The sequence below is a fragment of the Nycticebus coucang genome, chromosome 5, assembly GCF_027406575.1.
Source record: "Nycticebus coucang isolate mNycCou1 chromosome 5, mNycCou1.pri, whole genome shotgun sequence".
NCBI classification, from domain to species: domain Eukaryota; kingdom Metazoa; phylum Chordata; class Mammalia; order Primates; family Lorisidae; genus Nycticebus; species Nycticebus coucang.
The window spans coordinates 72,999,317-73,019,194 of NC_069784.1; the positions used below are offsets into that span (position 1 = coordinate 72,999,317).

The following is a 19,878-nucleotide window of genomic DNA, read 5'->3' on the forward strand; positions in this document are numbered from 1 at the left end:
TTGGTTAATCATATATCCCTGCCTCATTCTAACACACACCTAGCAAATAAAATGGCCTAAGTTTTATGTAAAAATTTTAAGTAAAATAGTTCAAAACTACTCAGCATCCTGAGCCAGCAACCACCCTGTCCTCTGTCACTTATACACATGCAGGCTTGGTTCACACCATGTACACGTTTGCAGGGAGACGCATACTCAGAAACACACACACTTTAGATGCTTATTAATCTTTGTAGCTAACAGGCTGTCCTTTGTTTTGTAGTACTGACCTAAAAAAATGATACTTTCATGATTACCTGCTTGGATCTCAACATTAAAGAAGAAAATAGAAGGTAGAAGGTTATTTTTCTCCACTCCAAGTGTATATTCCATTCATCACTAACTTTTTTAAGGATGTTAATGTCTATATTTGTTAACAAAAGCAGCTGTTGGGTGGTGCCTGTGGCTCAGTGGGTAGGGCGCTGGGCCCCATATACTGAGGGTGGCAGGTTCAAACCTGGCCCTGGCCAAACTGCAATAAAAAAAGTAGCCGGGTGTTTGGGAGGCTGAGGCAAGAGAATCGCATAAGCCCAGGAGTTGGAGGTTGCTGTGAGCTGGGACGCCAGAGGCACTCTACCGAGGGTGACAAAGTAAGACTCTGTCTCTTAAAAAAAAAAAAAAAAAAAGCAGCTGTTACAAATGCAGCTTTATAGTTCTTCAGTTTTCTCCAAATCCTTTTCATGCCAAATTTAGCCAGTCTATCCCAGAATTTTTCATTTCTTTTACCCAGATATTCATTCTGGTGTCAACATTGGGTTTCTGGGTTCCAAGCCCTATCCCACCACCTGTGGTTCTCCGTAAACTATGTAGCATCAGGTTCTTAACCAGAAGGACCCCTGTTCTCTCTGAGCCCAGTGATGGATGAGCTCTTTTGAGCTCTTGATGTTCTTAGACAACGGTAAAGATTTGGAGCAGAGGAACTAATACTGAAGTAAACAGAGCAGTGGGGCTAAGAGAAAACATTTACAGGGTGTTCCTGCCCTGGGTTTCATCTTATCATCATTTAGAAAGCCAGCGGAATAAATGGGTCTGCTAATCAAACAGCACTGAGAGGTTAGGTCATTGGAAGCCTTTTTAGTCATTTGTGCTTTTCAAGAGTGAATTTGTTAGAATTATGCTGAATACCCACTTAAAGCCTCAGCTGATAACCCTACCTGTGTTTTATAACTCTGCACTGTCAGAACTCATAATAAGTCAAACATTCTTTCAGTGGTGCTCATAAGGGAGGGGGAAAACCCCCCACAAATTTAAGAGTAATTTCAGATTGTAAATGAAAAGGAGAGGCACGACTGTTCATTTGCACCAATCATGCCTTCCTTTCATCTGCTCTGATTAGGCCTGGTGCGGTTTCATCAGACTCCTCCATCACGGAGCTGTCACTCCAGCCGTCTGTTGATTGAAAACAATCAAGGCTCTGATGGCACAATTATTCTGACCCTTTAACTAGAGGCTGCTGTGATAATGAAAGGTTGATTATGATAGTTTGTGCCTCTTTCAGTTTGCCAAGAAGGTTAATTTGGGCATCAGACGGATGTTTAATGGGCGCTTGCTGGCTACACCGAGGTAAATGAGAACGTGCAGCCTTGGATATTGCACGGATATAGTTTGGCTGTCAATCATTGTCATTTGGAGTTTGTGCCTCACACTCTGGAAATCACATTTTATTTTTTCCTTGGGATTTAATTTATTCTGTGCCCCGAGGAAGTTCTTTCACTCAGTGACCTTCACAGCAGCTTTCTCTGCCTTTTTTTTTCTTTTTTCAAATGGAGCTCAAAGGCACAACACATCTAGAAGAGCATTTTTCTTTCATTTTCACTTAAAAATGGAAACTTTAAAAATCCGTCCTTATCACTGCCTTCCAATAGAGCAATGTTTCCGTTCTGATTGTGCAGTGAAGAAGTATAAATGACAGGGATATTTTGGCCAGTTTGCTAATGCAGCAGCTCACACGGTGGTTCCACAGTTTCTTACACCAGCCAGCAAACGCAGGACATTTAAAATGGGCACATACTCAGGACTGAGGCTCCATCTCCTTTCTCTCACTAGCACGGCTCACAACCGTTTGCTGAATTCCTACTTCCACGCACAGCATTTTACATCTTTCCCCTCCTCGTTGATTAACATAAGGGGGGGTTAAGGGAGGGAGACAGATATTTGTAGAAGCAGTGAGCTTATTAAAAGTTGCAAATTTCGGCTTGGCGCCTGTGGCTCAAGTGGCTAAGGCGACAGCCACATATACCTGAGCTGGCCGGTTCAAATCCAGCCAGGGCCCGCCAAACAACAATGATGGCTGCAACCAAAAAAATAGCCGGCCGTTGTGGCGGGCACTTGTAGTTCCAGCTCCTTGGGAGGCTGAGGCAAGAGAATCACTTAAGCCCAAGAGTTTCAGGTTGCTGTGAGCTGTGACGCTACGGCACTCTACCCAGGGTGACAGCTTGAGGCTCAGTCTCAAAAAAAAGTGGCAAATTTCAATTTGTTATAAATCCAGCACCTGATTTTGTAGCTGTTTGAAGAATAAGGGTAAAAAATGATGCAGCCATCTAATAATGCTGGTGTGTACAATGTGCAGCTCACATTGTGATGAGCGGTGCGCCTCTGTTGTGCATACCTTTTAAAAAGAAAAATAGAAGAAATAAGGGTTTATTCTGTGCACAGTGGTCTCATGTATTAGGCACCCAAGACCTGGAGTCACTGTTTGGGTTTTTTGTTTGTGTTTTCTTCTTTCTACCCCAGCACATTTGCATCTCAACAGCCTGTTTCTACCTAGCCCAGGACATTTTTTTCTCACATGCCAATTGTAAAACAATTAAGTCTATAGATATTAAAGTGACGGCACCATAATGATTATACTTTTACTTCAAGTGTTCTATTTTCACATTATTTCTTTCTTTTAAAAAAGCTATTTCTTTTTGAATAGTAAAGAGAGTCATTAGGTGATAATTCAGTCTCACCTGAAGAGGTTCTAAAAATGAATTAAGTCCTTGACGCCGCTTCCTGTTTTAATGCAGCCCTTATTTAATAAACAGTGCTTTTAAAATGTTTATTTCAAAAGACGTGGGAATAGGAATGTGTAAATATGGTCTTGCCAGATTCTTTGACGTGCTAGACCAAAAATGATTATTGTTGTTTCACTCCGTGGGCAACATGGAGAAGATGGCCCTCAGGGACGCTTCATAAAATTACCAATTAATTATGTCTTGGTTTTGTTTAAGAGATGGGAATTTAAAAAAAGGTAATTAGGGGAGAAATATGTCAATTAATCAATGGTTTTCCGGAATTTAGAAAAGCATGAAGGGTCATTTTAAGATTAACTTCTGGAATCTGTGATAATAAGTAATTATATGTTTTATAGATTCTCCATGTTTGGCAATTAATAGGCTCCAAACAAAGGCTATTTCTCTTAAAGGAAGTATAACTAATATTTCAAATTGTTTTTAGTTGAAGCCTGCCCGGGTTCCCGCCTCCCCTGTGAATCGATGTAACCTTTCGAGCTGACAGGGGAAAGCCTGTCTCTGATAGAGAGGACTTTGTCTGTGTCCTTACAAGCCATTACTCCACGCCCACCACAGCAAGCTCTCTTGCTGACTCAGTCCCAAGATGCTGTGTCCCCTCAGCATTGACGTCCCCGCCCCCAGGCGTCTGGGGCTTCTGCTCCCAGGCTGGGCCTGTCATGGGCCCAGTTTCTCTTTCCTCTTCAGTGCTTCCATCACCACCTTCAAAGGTCCTCTTGCTCTTCCTCCTCAGATCTGTGATTTCTCCAGATTGGACCCCCATGTTCACCACACACTTAACAGATTCTCACTGCAGCTAAAGCACCAGCCTTTCCTCACCCATCTTACAGATTAGCTTTTGAGGTAGCCACTGCCTTCACCTCTCCCTTCATCCATGCCGTCCCTCGCAAGTCTTCTGAGACCCTCCACTGATTCATCCATGCCGTCCCTCGCAAGTCTTCTGAGACCCTCCACTGATTCATCCATGCCGTCCCTCGCAAGTCTTCTGAGACCCTCCACTGATTCATCCATGCCGTCCCTCGCAAGTCTTCTGAGACCCTCCACTGATTCATCCATGCCGTCCCTCGCAAGTCTTCTGAGACCCTCCACTGATTCATCCATGCCGTCCCTCGCAAGTCTTCTGAGACCCTCCACTGATTCATCCATGCCGTCCCTCGCAAGTCTTCTGAGACCCTCCACTGATTCATCCATGCCGTCCCTCGCAAGTCTTCTGAGACCCTCCACTGATTCATCCATGCCGTCCCTCGCAAGTCTTCTGAGACCCTCCACCCACTGATTCTTCCCCCATTTCTCTCCCTCCCCTGCACACCTGCTGCAGACCAGTCTCCAGGCCACTCCCCCTACTCAAACTCAGCCCTGTCCCACTCTGGGCACTGGTTTCCTACAGGCTTGGTTTCTGTTTTGAGATTCCTCTGCTGTTTACTTGTTTTTCCTCTCATACCCCCAAACCTTGTTATATGACTGCCGAGATATGGGCCCAAATCACCTCTGAATTTTCTACCTGGGTAAAGAAATTTATGGTAATCGTGGTGAAGAGTGCATCTTCTTTGGTAAAGATATACAGTGGTGTTTTTCAGCCTTCTTTAGCTCATGGCACACTTGAACCTATACTTAAACTTCATGGCACACTTAAATTATTTTGATAAAAAAAGACTGAAGAAAGAATATACTTACTGTGCTTTGAACTTTCAAAAACAATTAATGATCTTTAAAATTTTTCGTGGTATACCATGGCCGCTGCTCTAGATGATCTAAATGTCATAGTTTACCAAATCCTTTCAGATGTTATCTCATTCAGTCCTCTGTAGAACCCTATGAGATAGGGAATATCTAGTTGTTTTACAGATGATGAAACTGAGTATCAAGTGTGTTTGTTTTTCCTAAATGCACAAATACATTAAGTTACAGAAATGGGTCTTTTGACATCAAGCCCTGCCCACTTTTTGTTATGTCACATTTACCTCTATGGGGATGTACCTTTGCGGTAGAAAAAAGCATCAGGATTTCTCTGGCCATTTTCGCTGACTTCACTCTGGTACTACATGCTCATCACAGGCACTAAGGAGAAAACAGTGGGAGGTTATGTGATCCACCTAGGGTCACTTTAGTTGGCAAAGGGATACAGAAAGGTTTTCTTCTATTGACTAAATTTTTTTCTCTTATTTTCCTTTGTTGTTGTTCTAACAGTGTAAGCTTAATATCTCAGTGACCCCACGCGAAGTCCCTTTAATATCTAGTAGGACATGCTATATAAATGTGCAGGCACTAACATCTTATTTAGAATGATGCTCTGAAGCAGTCTCGGCCCTGAATAACGAGAGGAATGAGCTTAGCAGCCAGAAGACTGTACATTGTCAGGCAGTGAAGAGCAGTCACAGGATGTTAGTGATAATTGCTCAGGTGTTCTGCTCAAACATGAGACCAAGAATGTGTTCCACTTTCCTCACAGCATCATCGGCATAGGTGACATTGGTTGTCTGTTATTGTCAGGTAGGACATTTTTTGCCATCAGAAAAGTTCTGTGTCTATCAGATATGGGAATGGTATAAAGACAGTTCAGAAGTAAAATTTATGTGGATAGTTTATTAAATATTTGCATTTATGCATGAGGTGTCATTTCATTCTGGGATTCTAAATAATACTTTGAAGTAGTTGCCTTGCACATTTGAAATATGTGTTCTTTGGCTGAGATTATTTTATTTTTACAAGAGATGTTATCTGTTAGGTTGGATAATGTAGTCTCATCAAAGTATTCCCAGGAAGAGAAAGGCCGTGATATAACCCAGGTCTCTGCCCGTGGGCCTGTGTATGCCCTTACATGCGCCTGCACATGCACACACATGCACAAATATTTCTGCTGAGTACAGATTTAAAGATAAAAATGTCACTTTGTTTTTCTGAAAAGAGATTTATCAAAACAGTGCAATAAAAACCTGTGACTTGGATACTAGACATTAATTTTGGTTACTTCTCTCACCTCTAGGAATTTTAGAGGATTCTATTTTTAGAGATTTTTGGTAGATCCATAGGTGACACATACCCTGGAGATAGAAGAGACTCTGTCATTCATTTTACAGAAGAGAAGCCGAATGACTGGTCCAACTTCAGCCATATTTTCATGTTGTTCTGTTTTAAAGATCATCTCAAAATTGGTCGCCGAATCCCACAGGTAGAAAGGATATCACAGTGTACTAACCTTACCTCTTGTCCTACCTTGATTTTTCTCTTCATTTATCTACAATTTACCTCTGTCATAAGACTGAGCCAAATAACCGGAATTTACAAGTGGCAGGCCGCAGGAGAGTGTTCATTGTAGTTTCTCCAGTTCTATGTTTATTCCCCTTTACGGGAAAGAGACACCTTCAGTCTCAAGGGCTTTTTGCTTTTGGAGTTCTGCGGTATGTCTTTTAAGGATATGTATAAAGAGCACAGATCTTATGCACAAATCTTATGCAAGAGGTAGAAGTAAGAATATTTACCAGTCTCCCAACTTCAAGAAGTTTTAATGAACAATGAAAGAGTATTTGTTCTTATCATATCTGCTAAGCTGAATATTCTTTTAATGATCAGTCATGTTTTTTTTTTTTTTTTCTGACAGTAAATGAGCCTGGGCCCTCCTCAGATTTGATTTCATTGAAATATATTTCTTACAGGGGAAAAATAGCCTATGCATCTTATGTAAGTCTGTAGTCAGCTATAATGGTTAATATGCAACCTCCCTTAAAAAATCTGTTTTACAAGCAAAATGTTGACATAATTTTAATTATAGCACTTGAGTGAGCAATGTCATAATCTTTAATATTCCTCCATGGTAACATTTTCATTGTTCTGCTGGAGGAAAATGCCCTGATCCTGTGTCCCTTGTTTCTGATGTTTCTGGATTTTATGGGAATGTCATCTTTTTGAACTGAAATATTTCATTTGATTTTAAAGAAGAAAATGTGACTGTACGACTTGTTTGCATTTATTTACTTATTTTATTGTATTTCATTTCATTTATTTATTTATTTTTGAGACAGAGTTTCAAGCTGTCACCCTTGGTAGAGTGCTATGGCATCATAGCTCACAGCAACCTCAAACTCTTGGGCTTAAGCAATTCTCTTGCCTCAGCCTCCCAAGTAGCTGGCACTACACCGCCCACCACAACGCCTGACTATTTTGTTGTTGTTGTTGTTGTTGTTGCAGTTGTCATTGTTGTTTTAGCAGGCCCAGGCAGGGTTTGAACCTGCCAACCTCCATGTATGTGGCCGGTGCCCTACCCACTGAGCTATGGGCACCACTTGGTTGCATTTACTTATTAATGTATGCTTTAATTTCTCTGACAGTCATTTTTCTGGATTAATATGTCATTATTTGGACCTTACATGACTCACGTTAAAGGCTCACTTCTGTGTTGCATGGCAAATTTCAACACCTGCTCACTTGCATTAAGGAAACTTTCCATATTTTTAATCTAAAGAAACACTATGTAATATTAAAAGGATAACATGCTAACGTTTTGCATTTATTAGAATTTAGGGCATTATAAAATAACACATGAAGTTACATACTTTAATAGATAACCCTCATTGAACTTCCCTCTGAGGATGTGGAGTAGAAGATAGAGAATGCTTCATGCTCAGAAAGATTCTATTAAGACGTTTTCCTGGCTTCCCACTCCTTGTTGCCCAAGAACTCTGTAACATGTCTGGCTCTTTGGTGGAGGTTGCAGAAAGTCAGTCAGTGGTGAATGTGCTCCTATACCCTTCCTTTGTTTCTTTCTGAATTTCTGGAAGTGGGAATTTATTCTGCTGCCTTTCAGGCATTGAGGGGAACTGATGCTCTGGGTTATCTCAGTGGGATGACAAGACTGGAGAGAATATTGACACTCGTGTCTTCATAGCATGGACTCCTGCAAAAGGCCTGGCTCACGGTATACCTTCAGCAGAGCTGCCTGCAAAAGGCCTGGCTCACTGTATACCTTCAGCAGAGCTGCCTGCAAAAGGCCTGGCTCACCGTATACCTTCAGCAGAGCTGCCTGCAAAAGGGCTGGCTCACTGTATACCTTCAGCAGAGCTGCCTGCAAAAGGGCTGGCTCACTGTATACCTTCAGCAGAGCTGCCTGCAACCGGATTTTCAATCAGAGAATAATAGCTGCCCAGCTAAGGGGTAGAACAAGGCTGTGAGCAAAAATACCAGTCATCACTTATTCAGCTCCAGCCGACAAATTCTGTGATAAGAACTTCAGTGAAAAAGAATTATTTGGTTTGGTGCCCATGCTCAGTGGTTAGGGCGCCAGCCACATACACTGGGGCTGGCGGGTTCAAACCCGGCCGGGCCTGCTAAACAACAGTGATGATGATGATGATCACAACAACAACACAATAGCTGGGCGTTGTGGCGGGCGCCTGTAGTCCCAGCTACTTGGGAGGCTGAGGCAAGAGGATCGCTTAAGTCCAAGAGTTGGAGGTTGCTGTGAGCTGTGATGCACGGCACTCTACCAAGGGCAACATACTGAGACTCTGTCTCAAAAAAAGAAAAAAATAATTATTTGTAGATTAAGACAAAGAAATAGTTATTACTTTTAGACAATGTTATAAGCACTTTATCTTCTGTTAGTGTTGCTTAAAAAATATTTGCTCAATCATCTGATAAGAAACTGCTGGCTATTTTCTTTTCTTTTTTTTTTTTTTATGGAGATACAGTCTCACTATGTTGCCCAGGCTGGCCTCATACTCCTGGGCGCAAGCAATTCTCCTGCCTCAGTCTCCCGAGTAGCAGGGACAATCGGTGTGTGCCACTGTGCCTCGCTTGAAACTGCTCTTTAAGAGCATATGTGTGTGTGGGTATAAACACACATATACATATACATGTATTGTATATATATATACACATATACATGTATTGTACACATTCATAAATATTTGCAAGATATAAAGACAGCTCTATGGAAGAGTGTATTGATGGTCATTCTTGGATTTGAGATGGCTTCATATTTAGTATTTCTGGAAATCTGTGAGAATATGATTTTTTATTTTGGCATTGCATTGGAGTCACATTATATAGTAGACACATATGTGGACATATACAAGCAGCGTTAGACTTCAAAATCCACTTTTTTAAAAGGACCAGGAATTTTAGATTTCAAAACAACAGCTTCTAGCTATGTTCGACATGAAGAGTTAAAGGAATTTGGCTCACATGCTGAGGATTTGATAATGCTGGACATACAACATTTGTTCACAGAAGTGATATATTTCTGAAATACATCTAAGAAAATCGCATATTTTAGTTGAACCGGAACATTTGTAGAAATTAGGATTATTATACTATTATATTTAAGTTTATATATGTCACATATTACACTCTGTAGAACAGCAGTCAGTGGGGCTATGCTGAGAAAACTAAAGGAGAGGGGTTATCTTTTCCATATATTTTTGAGTCAGGTTTACATAAGAAGTAACAGTCTAGAATTAAAATACATATTCCCATAAAAAGTCAAACAATAATTGAAAACTTATGATCTATCCTTTCTTTTAAATACTTGTTTTTTAATTGGAAACTCTTTAATTGGTACCACTAAATAAATGCCCTTTATTTCTGAAGTAAATCCATAAATGAGACTCACTGAAAAATATTGTCAGTGTTGAAGAAAAGCTTACTTATTGTGAAAACAGATTTTATTTTTCTAATGAAGAATACAGAAATTACGTTTGGATTTGAGTGTTATTTGCTTTGATTTTACCTTTACCAATTCTGGTTTTGCTGCTAATTAGTTGCATAACTCAGGTTAAGTCAGTTATCTTGTCTCTATTTGTTTCCATTTGTAAAATTGCGGAATGGACTCCAAAGTTTCTTCTTGCCCAAACCTTTGATTATTTATTTGAAAGCTTAAAAGACTACAATGCTCATTGCATTGCCAAAAATCTCACAAAGAGGTGGCCAGCACCAAAGATGTGAGGGAGGAAAACAAGGGTTTATCTAAGTCCAGGGAATCACACGCTGCAGTGTGGAGTTTGAAAGCTTGCAAAGGCTTTATAGGAAAACCATAAAGATGAGATAATAAAATAGGAAACCGAAGGCCTGTGATAGATAAGTAAATATATAAAGAAATAAAAGAATTGATTTCATTCACTTGAGAAATAGCCTAATCATAATTGTAAAGAATTTTTTATTTGTGCACCAAATACAGATAGCCAACTGTGCGCTAGGTACTGCTCTTATCAAGATCTGAGGAGGAGAAGACTTGAAGTTGGATTAAGCAGTAGCTCATGCTCCTTTTAGGAAGGAACAATTCTCCATTATGGGCAGATGAATTGGGTCAGGCTGGGTGCCTGGGAGATCTTCTGTATTACTTGGAAGTGAAGGTCAAGGCCGGCCGTATTTCAGATGGTTTAGGAAACCTCTCCCCTAATGACTCTGTTTCCTAAACACTCTGTAATCCTCCCAAACTGAATCTGTAATTTCATTTCCACCCTTGCTGGCCTTGTCACCAAACAGATGAAAGACAAGACTTTGGCTACATATTCTGTGTTCTTCCCCATTAAATACTAGAGTTTGGGATGATGGGGATATAGGTATGCCAGAGTAAGTAAGATAGAATAAGGGATTTCAGCCTTCTCTGAGTTATGCTTTCTGTGTGTAATGTCATTATTTTAAAGGCCATTAGCTCCCAGAAAAACCTTATTCAAGCCTCAGCACCAAAATACACCACAAAGCTGTCATCTTTGGGTTCCATGATGTCCCAATGATGAATCGGCCTTCTGCTTGCCGCAGTCACCAACCCCATTAAATGGGCTTCAGGATGCCCCCCACCACATTGCCCTTAATTTAGCATGACAGTGAATAGTGCTCTGGTGAGGTTCACAGTATGGAAGTGATTTTGAAGCAGCCCATTGTTTTGAATTTTCTCTGCCATTTCTTTAATTATTTGAATAAATAAGAGTTATGGATAGTTTTAGTAGTTTTTCTTCTTTACATTTTTATGAGAGTAAAAACAAAGCACAGTAACACTTTTACATTTATTTATTTATCATTGCAACAGCAAAAGTACAGTGTTTATATGATTTTAACGTTATCAGAATCAGCCATTGATTTATAAATACCTCATAGAACCAGGGTCTCAAAACATGTTATCTTACCCATAATATTAAGCTGATTAAGTGTCTTATGTCTTAATGATAGGATGACTTCATTTTATTTAATATCTTCTTAAATGTGGAACAATAGGTTTAATTTACTCTAATAAGGCAGCAATTTTCCATGCCGTGGGTGTCCAACCTGCAGCCCAAAGGTCTCATGCGAATTATTTGGGGACTATTTTATCTACCTGTGGTGTTGAACATCCCAAAAATTATGCACAGACCTTCTCTTTCACTTGTTAGTGTTTGTGTATTTAATGTATGGCCCAAGACAATGCTTATTCTTCCAATATGCAGCAGAAAAGAAAAAAGATTGGACACCCTTTCATGTAGCCAGCTGTTAATTCAGTTTCTTAAAGTACCCTAAATTCAGACAGCATGGTATGAGAATTCTGTTTCACAAATGGAAATGTCTAAAACCTTCCTACTGAAAGTGTGATCCTTGGCCATATATGCATCACCTAGATCCTTATTTATTATAAGGATTTTTCTGTAAAATTTGGGTTCAGTACAAGGTCTTCACTCAAGGATCCAGAGGCCACATGGCTGTGGGTTCTCTGCTCCTGATAGGAGCTTGTTAACAAGGCAGACTCCCATCCTCCCCTTTTACACCTGTTGAATCAGAGCCTAAATTTAGACTTGAAGCCCCATTTAACTCATGTATATGTATGGTGTGGTAGCAGGGTGTAAATTACATTCACCTTTGATGTGGAAAAAAGATAAACAAGTATGAAGGATTTGTTTCATCTGAAAATAAGTGTAAAAATTATATGAAATTGAGAAATTAAACAACCCTATTTAAAATGAGCAAAAGATGAACAGAAACTTTTCAAGAGAAGACTAATGGCCAATAGACATATGAAAAAATGCTCAATATCACTAATTATCAGAGAAATCCAAGTTAAAACCACAGTGAGTTATCATCTAACTCCAGTTAGAATGGCTTTTATCAAAAAGTCTGCAATCATTAGATGCTGGCTTAGATGTAGAGAGAAAGGAACACTTACACACTGTTGGTGGGACTGCCAACTGGTATAACCTCTGTGGAAAATAGTATGAGGATTCCTCAAGAACTAAAAGTAGATCCAGCAATCCCACTACCGTGCATTGACCCAAGGGAAAAATAGTCATTTTATCAAACAGACACTTGTGCTAGAATTGCAGCACAATTTATAATCACAAAGATGTGGAATCAACCCAAGTTCTCATCAATTCATGAGTAGATTAATAAAATGTAGTATATGTATACCATGGAGAACTACCTAGCCATAAAAAAAATTGAGTTAATACCCCTTGCAACAATCTGGATGGAACTGGAGACCATTCTTCTAAGTATCACAGGAATGAAAAACAAACACCACATGTACTCACTATTAAACTGGAACTAACGGATCAGAACTCATGTGCATCACTGTGCACAGATGGGAGTGAAACTCAATGTAAATTAAGCAGGTGGGATGGGGGAAGGGCAGTGGGTGAAATCATACCTAACGGGTATAATGTACACTAGGTGATGGGCACAACTTTGGCTCAGGCAGTACAGTAACAATCCATGTAACCAAAACATAATTTATACCCAGTAATATTCTGAAATTTTAGAAAATGCTACATACCACAAAATAAACAAAAAAAGAAACATTGGGAAGAAATAAGGTGAAAGTTTTCTCAGAAAATGCAAACTATATGCACGAAATAGTCCTATAATACACAGTATGTGGGAAAATTAAACCTGGAAAGCATAGTGACGCATATGACATGGGGTGATGGGAGGCAGAAAACCAGAAGTTAATCAGTAACAGATCACAGTGGTCACTGTTTTCATTGGCAGTTTGATTTGTTAGATTTCTTTAAAGGCAGGGCCTGGTTGAGGCTTGTGTATCTCTCATGCAGTCAGTGACCCTGTTTGCTAGAAAGATAAAGATATACCAGAGAGGGTTTGAGATGGGCTAGAAGATTGATTATGGCATAGGGAGAACTGATTTATGAGGAGAGAGAAAAATAATTAAATGGGCAGCACTATGCTATAAAAAGAGGCTATGGAGACACAGATATTTATCTAATATTTCCCCAGTGCTGTCTCCTGTGCTACCTGTGTGAAGTTGCAGAACCGTAGGGGTGTAAGGATGCCAAGAAATTGGTTACAGAGCAAAGTGGTAGCAGCTGGAATTACTTGATTAAATCAGGAGCAATATCAAAGATTAAGTTTCAGAACATTTTACCTGCTACATAACAAATGACCTTGAGTAGGATGATTTGAACTCTGAGAACTTTTGAAAGCACTATGGGGTAAAAATGGAAAATCATTTATCAAGCTGTTGCATTGTCTCCCCACCACCCCAAATAATTGAAACCCATCTTTTGAAACTTCTCAAATAAGGATGGAGAAAATCTAGGCTGCTACATGTGGGAGCTCTCCCCACTTCCTGTAGAGGCTAGATAGTTGATGACAAGTGACATTTTTCTTTTACAATATCTTTGATTATTGCTGATGTTACCATACGTGGGTAATTTTTCCCCCTGTGGGTTGGTATCTTATTTAAACAGAAAATACACCATCCAGAAAAGCTTCTAGAGCAGTGGTTCTCAATCTTCCTAATGCTGCAGTGTGTTTTCATTGTTAAAAAGGGGTCGCGACCCACAGGTTGAGAACCGATGATGTAGAGAGTGCCGCTTCTCTGTCCTCCAGTCTTCCTCCTTGGCACCCAGTGATAGTCTTTTTCATTTCTCATCTCTCTATAATTCATGAGGAGATGAAATTCATAACATATAAGAAGTGAATTCCCTTCCTTCCTTCACTTCATTCAGGAAGCTAAAAAGACAAGCCCAAAGCCTGGCCTTTCTGGAAGCATTTGTCAAATGGATACAGAAACTTTGAAATCATTTAATGCCTCAGAGAGCTTCGTGATTCTTTTCACCAGGGTGAAAACTCAGCTTGTGTTTGCTCAGGAGCAATGGTCTGAGAATACCACTCCTTTTCCTTCCATCAGTAGAGTTTCTTCCTCCCAGTGATATGCTTTATTTGAACAGGGAAGCTGAGAATCCCAATCCATGGGTCAGAGAGTAAAAAAAACTTAATTAAATAATTTAATATTCTAATTCTTGGCTTTTTTCCTGCTAGTTTCTTCAGAGTCACATTTATAGGAGGTCTAGTTTAATGTAGGTGCTGATAAGAATAATTCATGTTAAATATATTGACCGGAGATGCTAGATATTTTTCTTTATGCTGATTTGTGGGAAGGTTTGTCAAACTTAAATAGTAAGTCATAAAGTAAATTGCTTCAGGTGCACCATAAATGAACTGGTTTTTTTGATGTTATTTTAATTTTATTATTTATGACGTTTTAAAAAATTCTGTTTGCCTGTAGCCAAAGTGTTTACCCTTTTCCTTCTTGGAAGAGAGAAATCTGGAAGGGGAAATAAAAAAGGTTAGGATTACATTCTGCTACTGTGTCGATAATATAATCTCCTCAATATCCTATTTTTGTGACAATGATTCTAAGACAATGATTTTCAACCAGTGTGCCTGACACACTAGTGTGCCACGAGAGGCCTTAAGTGTGCCGTGAAAAATTTTAAAGATCATTAATGAAATTCTTTTTGAAAGAAGTTCAAAGAAGCACAGTATATTCTTTTTTTTTTTTTTACTTTTTTAAATCAACATAATTTAAGTGTGCATGGAAGCTTAGCTATAGGTTCAAGTGTGCCATGAGATAAAAAAGGTTGAAAAACAGTGCTTTAAGAAATTACCAGAATCTTACATGTGCAAGTAACAATAGTCTTCAAGGTGAAAACTAATTGAGAGTAAAACCTAACATTGCAATCTTTGTTTTTCTTCTCTCGCTTCCTGACTGTCCTACCTACCAAAAGTGGGCAGGAGGAGAGTGTTGTTTTTTTTTTTTTCCCCCCGATATCATTTTACTAGTATCTTATCGATTTTCTTTCAAGTATAGCCTGTGGTCTCAGATGATCACATATTTCCTGATGTTACTCATAGGATACAGCACTTTGACACATGGGTTGACATATTTTACTTGAGCTGTGATGACACTTCCTGGTGGTGAGAAGTACCAAGGCCGCCTATGCAGGAAATTGCAGGGAGCCAGTTGCTTCCCAACAGTATTTTCCTTCTTTGAAAAGCAATGATTGCTCATCCCCAATGAGATCTTTTTTTTTTTTTTTTTTTTGTAGAGACCAGAGTCTCATTGTACCGCCCTCGGGTAGAGTGCCGTGGCGTCACACGGCTCATAGCAACCTCTAACTCTTGGGCTTCCGCGATTCTCTTGCCTCAGCCTCCCAAGCAGCTGGGACTACAGGCGCCCGCCACAACGCCCGGCTATTTTTTTGTTGCAGTTTGGCCGGGGCTGGGTTTGAACCCGCCACCCTCGGCATATGGGGCCGGCGCCCTACTCACTGAGCCACAGGCGCCGCCCCCCCAATGAGATCTTAAACCTCTTCATTGTTGCTTTGCATTGTTCCTAACCCCTACAGCGTTTCATGAGTCTTTGCAGGGATAGAGAAAAAAATAAAATAAAAAAGAGGGGAAGAGGAGGATTGGTAAACTCCCACCTGATGGGCACACCCCCTGGTAAAGGGCTCAGCTACCACTTGGACTTTGCCTGACAAATGCAAACATTATAACCTAACATTTGCACTGTCATATTAATCTGAAATTTAAAAATAAATAAGTAAATAACAATTCCCCACGCAGGTAACAGATACTCCAGCTACACTGTTTGTAAAGGAGATTGTTAGTGCGTCTGGGCGGGAGTGCTTGGCCTCCACGGGCCTGGCTGGGTCTTTCTCACCTGTGTCTCCTGTCGCCTCCCGTTGCAGCTGGCGGTGAGGTGGCTGGAGCACAACTGCCACTACCAGCACCTGGACGAGCTCCTGCAGTACATTCGCTTCGGCCTGATGGACGTGGACACTCTGCACACGGTCGCCCTGTCCCACCCGCTGGTCCGGGCGAGCGAGGCGGCGACGGCGCTGGTCAACGAGGCCCTGGAGTACCACCAGAGCCTCTACGCGCAGCCGGTCTGGCAGACCTGCAGGACCAAGCCGCGCTTCCAGTCCGACACCCTGTACATCATTGGCGGGAAGAAGCGCGAGGTCTGCAAAGTCCGGGAGCTGCGCTACTTCAACCCGGTGGACCAGGAGAGCGCGCTGATCGCCGCCATCGCCAACTGGAGCGAGCTGGCGCCCATGCCCGTGGGGAGGAGCCACCACTGCGTGGCGGTCATGGGCGACTTTCTGTTTGTGGCCGGGGGGGAGGTTGAGCACGCCAGCGGCCGGACGTGTGCCGTGAGGACGGCCTGTCGCTACGACCCGCGCAGTAACTCCTGGGCCGAGATAGCGCCAATGAAGAACTGCCGGGAGCACTTTGTGCTGGGCGCCATGGAGGAGTTCCTGTACGCCGTAGGGGGCAGGAACGAGCTGCGCCAGGTCCTGCCCACTGTGGAGCGGTACTGCCCCAAGAAGAACAAGTGGACTTTCGTGCAGTCCTTTGACCGATCTCTGTCCTGTCACGCCGGCTACGTGGCTGACGGTCTTCTTTGGATATCAGGTAGAGCGTGGCTCGTGTGTTAACATTTAGAGAAAACGCATTTGTTGTGTGCACATTTAAAAGTTGCGCTTTGGTTCTGTGGCCGTGTGCTTGCGATTTTAGCTAATTAACATTCATTTATTGAGTTCTTTGCTCTAGAGAACAATGTAATTGGAAAGAATGGGCCTTTCTGTGACTTTCTTAGACAGCAGTGGGGTAAAAATCCAAGATGGAAATTGATTTTTTCTACCAAAGCTTCTGTTGTCAGCTCTTGGTTATTCATGGACAGTATTGTACGGCTTGTGGTTTATCTAGGTCCTTTGCTATTTCTTTAGTTAGGAGCCATCCCATCAAAGATAAGGCAGGGAGCGGGGTACGGTGGCTCACACCTGTCATCTCAGCACTCTGGGAGACCCAGGTAGGAGGATTGGCTGAGCTCATGGGTTCCAGACCAGCCTGAGCAAGAGCTAGACCCTGTCTCCAAAAATAGCTCAGTGTCGAGGCTTGCCTGGAGTCCCAGCTAATTCGGGAGGCTGAGGCAAGAGAATTGCTTGAGCCCAAGACTTTGAGGTTGCTGTGAGCTATGGCACCAGGGCACTCTACCAAGGGCGACAAAGCAAGACTTTGTCTCAAATAAATAAATAAGGCAGAGGAAGTAAAAGCCCAGTAAATCCATTTTGCTAGGTGTAGCAATGGGTGTATATCTAGGTAATAGCTGTGCATTGAGGGAAGAGCTTTACCTTACTAACAAAGTTTTTTTTTTTTTCCTATTACCTGTGCATAGTAGTTACTGGTGCCATCCTAATACTTCATTCCTATTTACTTTGTCATTCTTACTGATGACTTGGGGGTACTGTTTGAGCTCTATTTCAGTTTACCTCTTGGTCTTTAAAAAAAAAACAAAAAACACTTATCATGGAAAAAGTGGAGTAGTTAGTATAATGAACCCCATGTGCCCCAAACCCAGATTTAACAGTTATCTACTCTTTGCTGATCTTGTTTCATCCACACCTCTGCACCCTTCTTGGCTGCCTTTGTGCTTGCCCAGAAGAGTTTTTGAAAATGTTATTAACATCACCGCATCAATCTGTAATGAGAAAGTCCTGAAGTGTTCTCTTTTGATAAGGTTTCCTGTCAGGGAAGAAAGTTGCATCCTGGCTTAGTTGGAGGATACACATTTTGTAACCTAGATGGAACTTGTTGGATTTCTATGTCTTTGAGGACAAAGAGGAATAGAAAGGTCAAATAACTTAAATGTTAAGAATAATTTTGAGGATGGCGCCTGTGGCTCAGTGAGTAGGGCGCCGGCCCCATATGCCGAGGGTGGCGGGTTCAAACCCAGCCTCCGCCAAACTGCAACAAAAAAATAGCCGGGCGTTGTGGCGGGCGCCTGTAGTCCCAGCTGCTTGGGAGGCTGAGGCAAGAGAATCTTGTAAGCCCAGGAGTTAGAGGTTGCTGTGAGCCGTGTGACGCCACGGCACTCTACCCGAGGACCGTACAGTGAGACTCTGTCTCTACAAAAAAAAAAAAAAGAATAATTTTGAGGCTGGGTACAGTGGCTCACACCTGTAATCCCAGCACTATGGGAAGCCGAGGTGGGTGGATTCCTTGAGCTCAGGAGTTCAAGACCAGCCTGAGTAAGAATGAGACCCCCATCTCTACTAAAAGTAGAAAAAGTAGCTGGGCGTGATGGTGGGTGCCTGTATTCCCAGCTACTTGGAAGGCTGAGGCAAAAGGATATCTTGAGCCTAAGAGTTTGAGGTTGCTATGAGCTATGATGACACCACAGCACTCTTACCCAGGGCAAAAGAGTGAGAAATTCATTAAAAAAAGAAAAAGAGTAACTTGATGTTTCTTGACTTTTTAGAGGAAATAATCACTTTTAAGGATACCTTCAAAGACTTCTCATCTTTTGCCAATAATTATCTCATTTTTTAATACCTGCTCTAACAAAATTCTCCCTTGCATTTAAACTAAATTCATTTGCACTGCCTGTTTTTTCTTCTGCTGTCCTCAGTGACCAGGGAGATAGTCACAGTCTCAGCTTCTCTGGATACCACCTTAATTATTATCAATTTGCTGATTTTAAGTGACAAAACCTAGCTCACATCAGTGTTTAAGTGCTCAATAAATTAAATTAGGACTAAGTAAGGAAGAGAGCAAATGAGGTGAACCCAACAATTACTGGTCCTATACCAAATAAACAATAGGAATATGCGTGTATGTTAGTACATGTAGATATATTTAGATTAGTATATTTACCTAGGACTATTCCTTTTTTTAAAAAATATATATTTCAACAGTGAAGAAAGTAACACTCAGGGCTATATCCTGTTAGCTTTGCTATAGTAGTTTCAAAGTAGGCAGCAGATAAGTCTTTGCTAATAGACGGAACAGCTCTGTACTTGACTTAGGTAATAAAACAATGATGGATTTATGAAATCAATGCAGCTCATGTTTTCTCCCAATGCACATGCCTTGCATTGATTGGTTTAGTTTCATATATTGTTAATATATATATTCCTACCTTTTGCATTACATTTTCTAAATTTTGTGTGAAATTCTCATAAATATTTTATGGCTTTGGCTATAAAATTATCTTGTAAAAAGATGGTGGAGTTTCCCTTACATAGTCTTAAACTTTCTTCTGTGAGGCCTTTGGAAAGCTCAGAAACTCACCTGAGACTGCCTAGATCTGTCATCCTGGTATCAAGCTGACTTCCCTTTCACTATGGGTTGGTAGGTTTCCATTTTATTAAGTCTATCAACCTATTACAGATCTTACTGCTGCCTCACCTTGTTTTTCCCCTACTGCGAAAGGAAATATATTTTCTTTGTTCTTCTTTTGCACTAATGTATGCTGCCCATGTTAACCATACTTAATGAAAACAATCACAATTTTCTCAGGTTTGTTTTTCCTTACTGTGTACTTGAGATGAAAAACTCACTTTGCTGTGTACAGTGCAATACCTTTAATTGGAGAGAAGAGGAAATCACCAGTGACATTTCTAATAGTATCAGTTGTCTGCCTCTTTCCTCAGGCCCAGCTTATAATAAATCAATTGTGAATCTAACCATGAATAGGGAGGGGTGATGAGATTTGCTAATGGGCCCCTTAACAAAAAGACAGGTATATAGCATCCTGCCTATCTCTGATTTAGACATGTTA

The 19,878-nt window shown here is 41.0% G+C and overlaps 1 protein-coding gene across 6 annotated transcripts in view; it reads left to right on the forward strand.

Annotated features, from left to right (window-relative positions):
• Positions 1–19,878, forward strand: part of KLHL32 (kelch like family member 32) — a 267,924-nt gene that overhangs the window by 221,440 nt on the left and 26,606 nt on the right. For 4 of the 6 annotated variants that reach the window (XM_053591512.1, XM_053591509.1, XM_053591510.1 and 1 more), the window contains one exon: positions 16,004–16,730. In XM_053591512.1, coding sequence (XP_053447487.1) covers positions 16,004–16,730 — 727 coding nt within the window. Of the gene's footprint in view, positions 1–16,003; positions 16,731–19,878 lie in introns of those variants that run through there. The other 2 variants (XM_053591514.1, XM_053591515.1) reach the window with 2 other exon arrangements.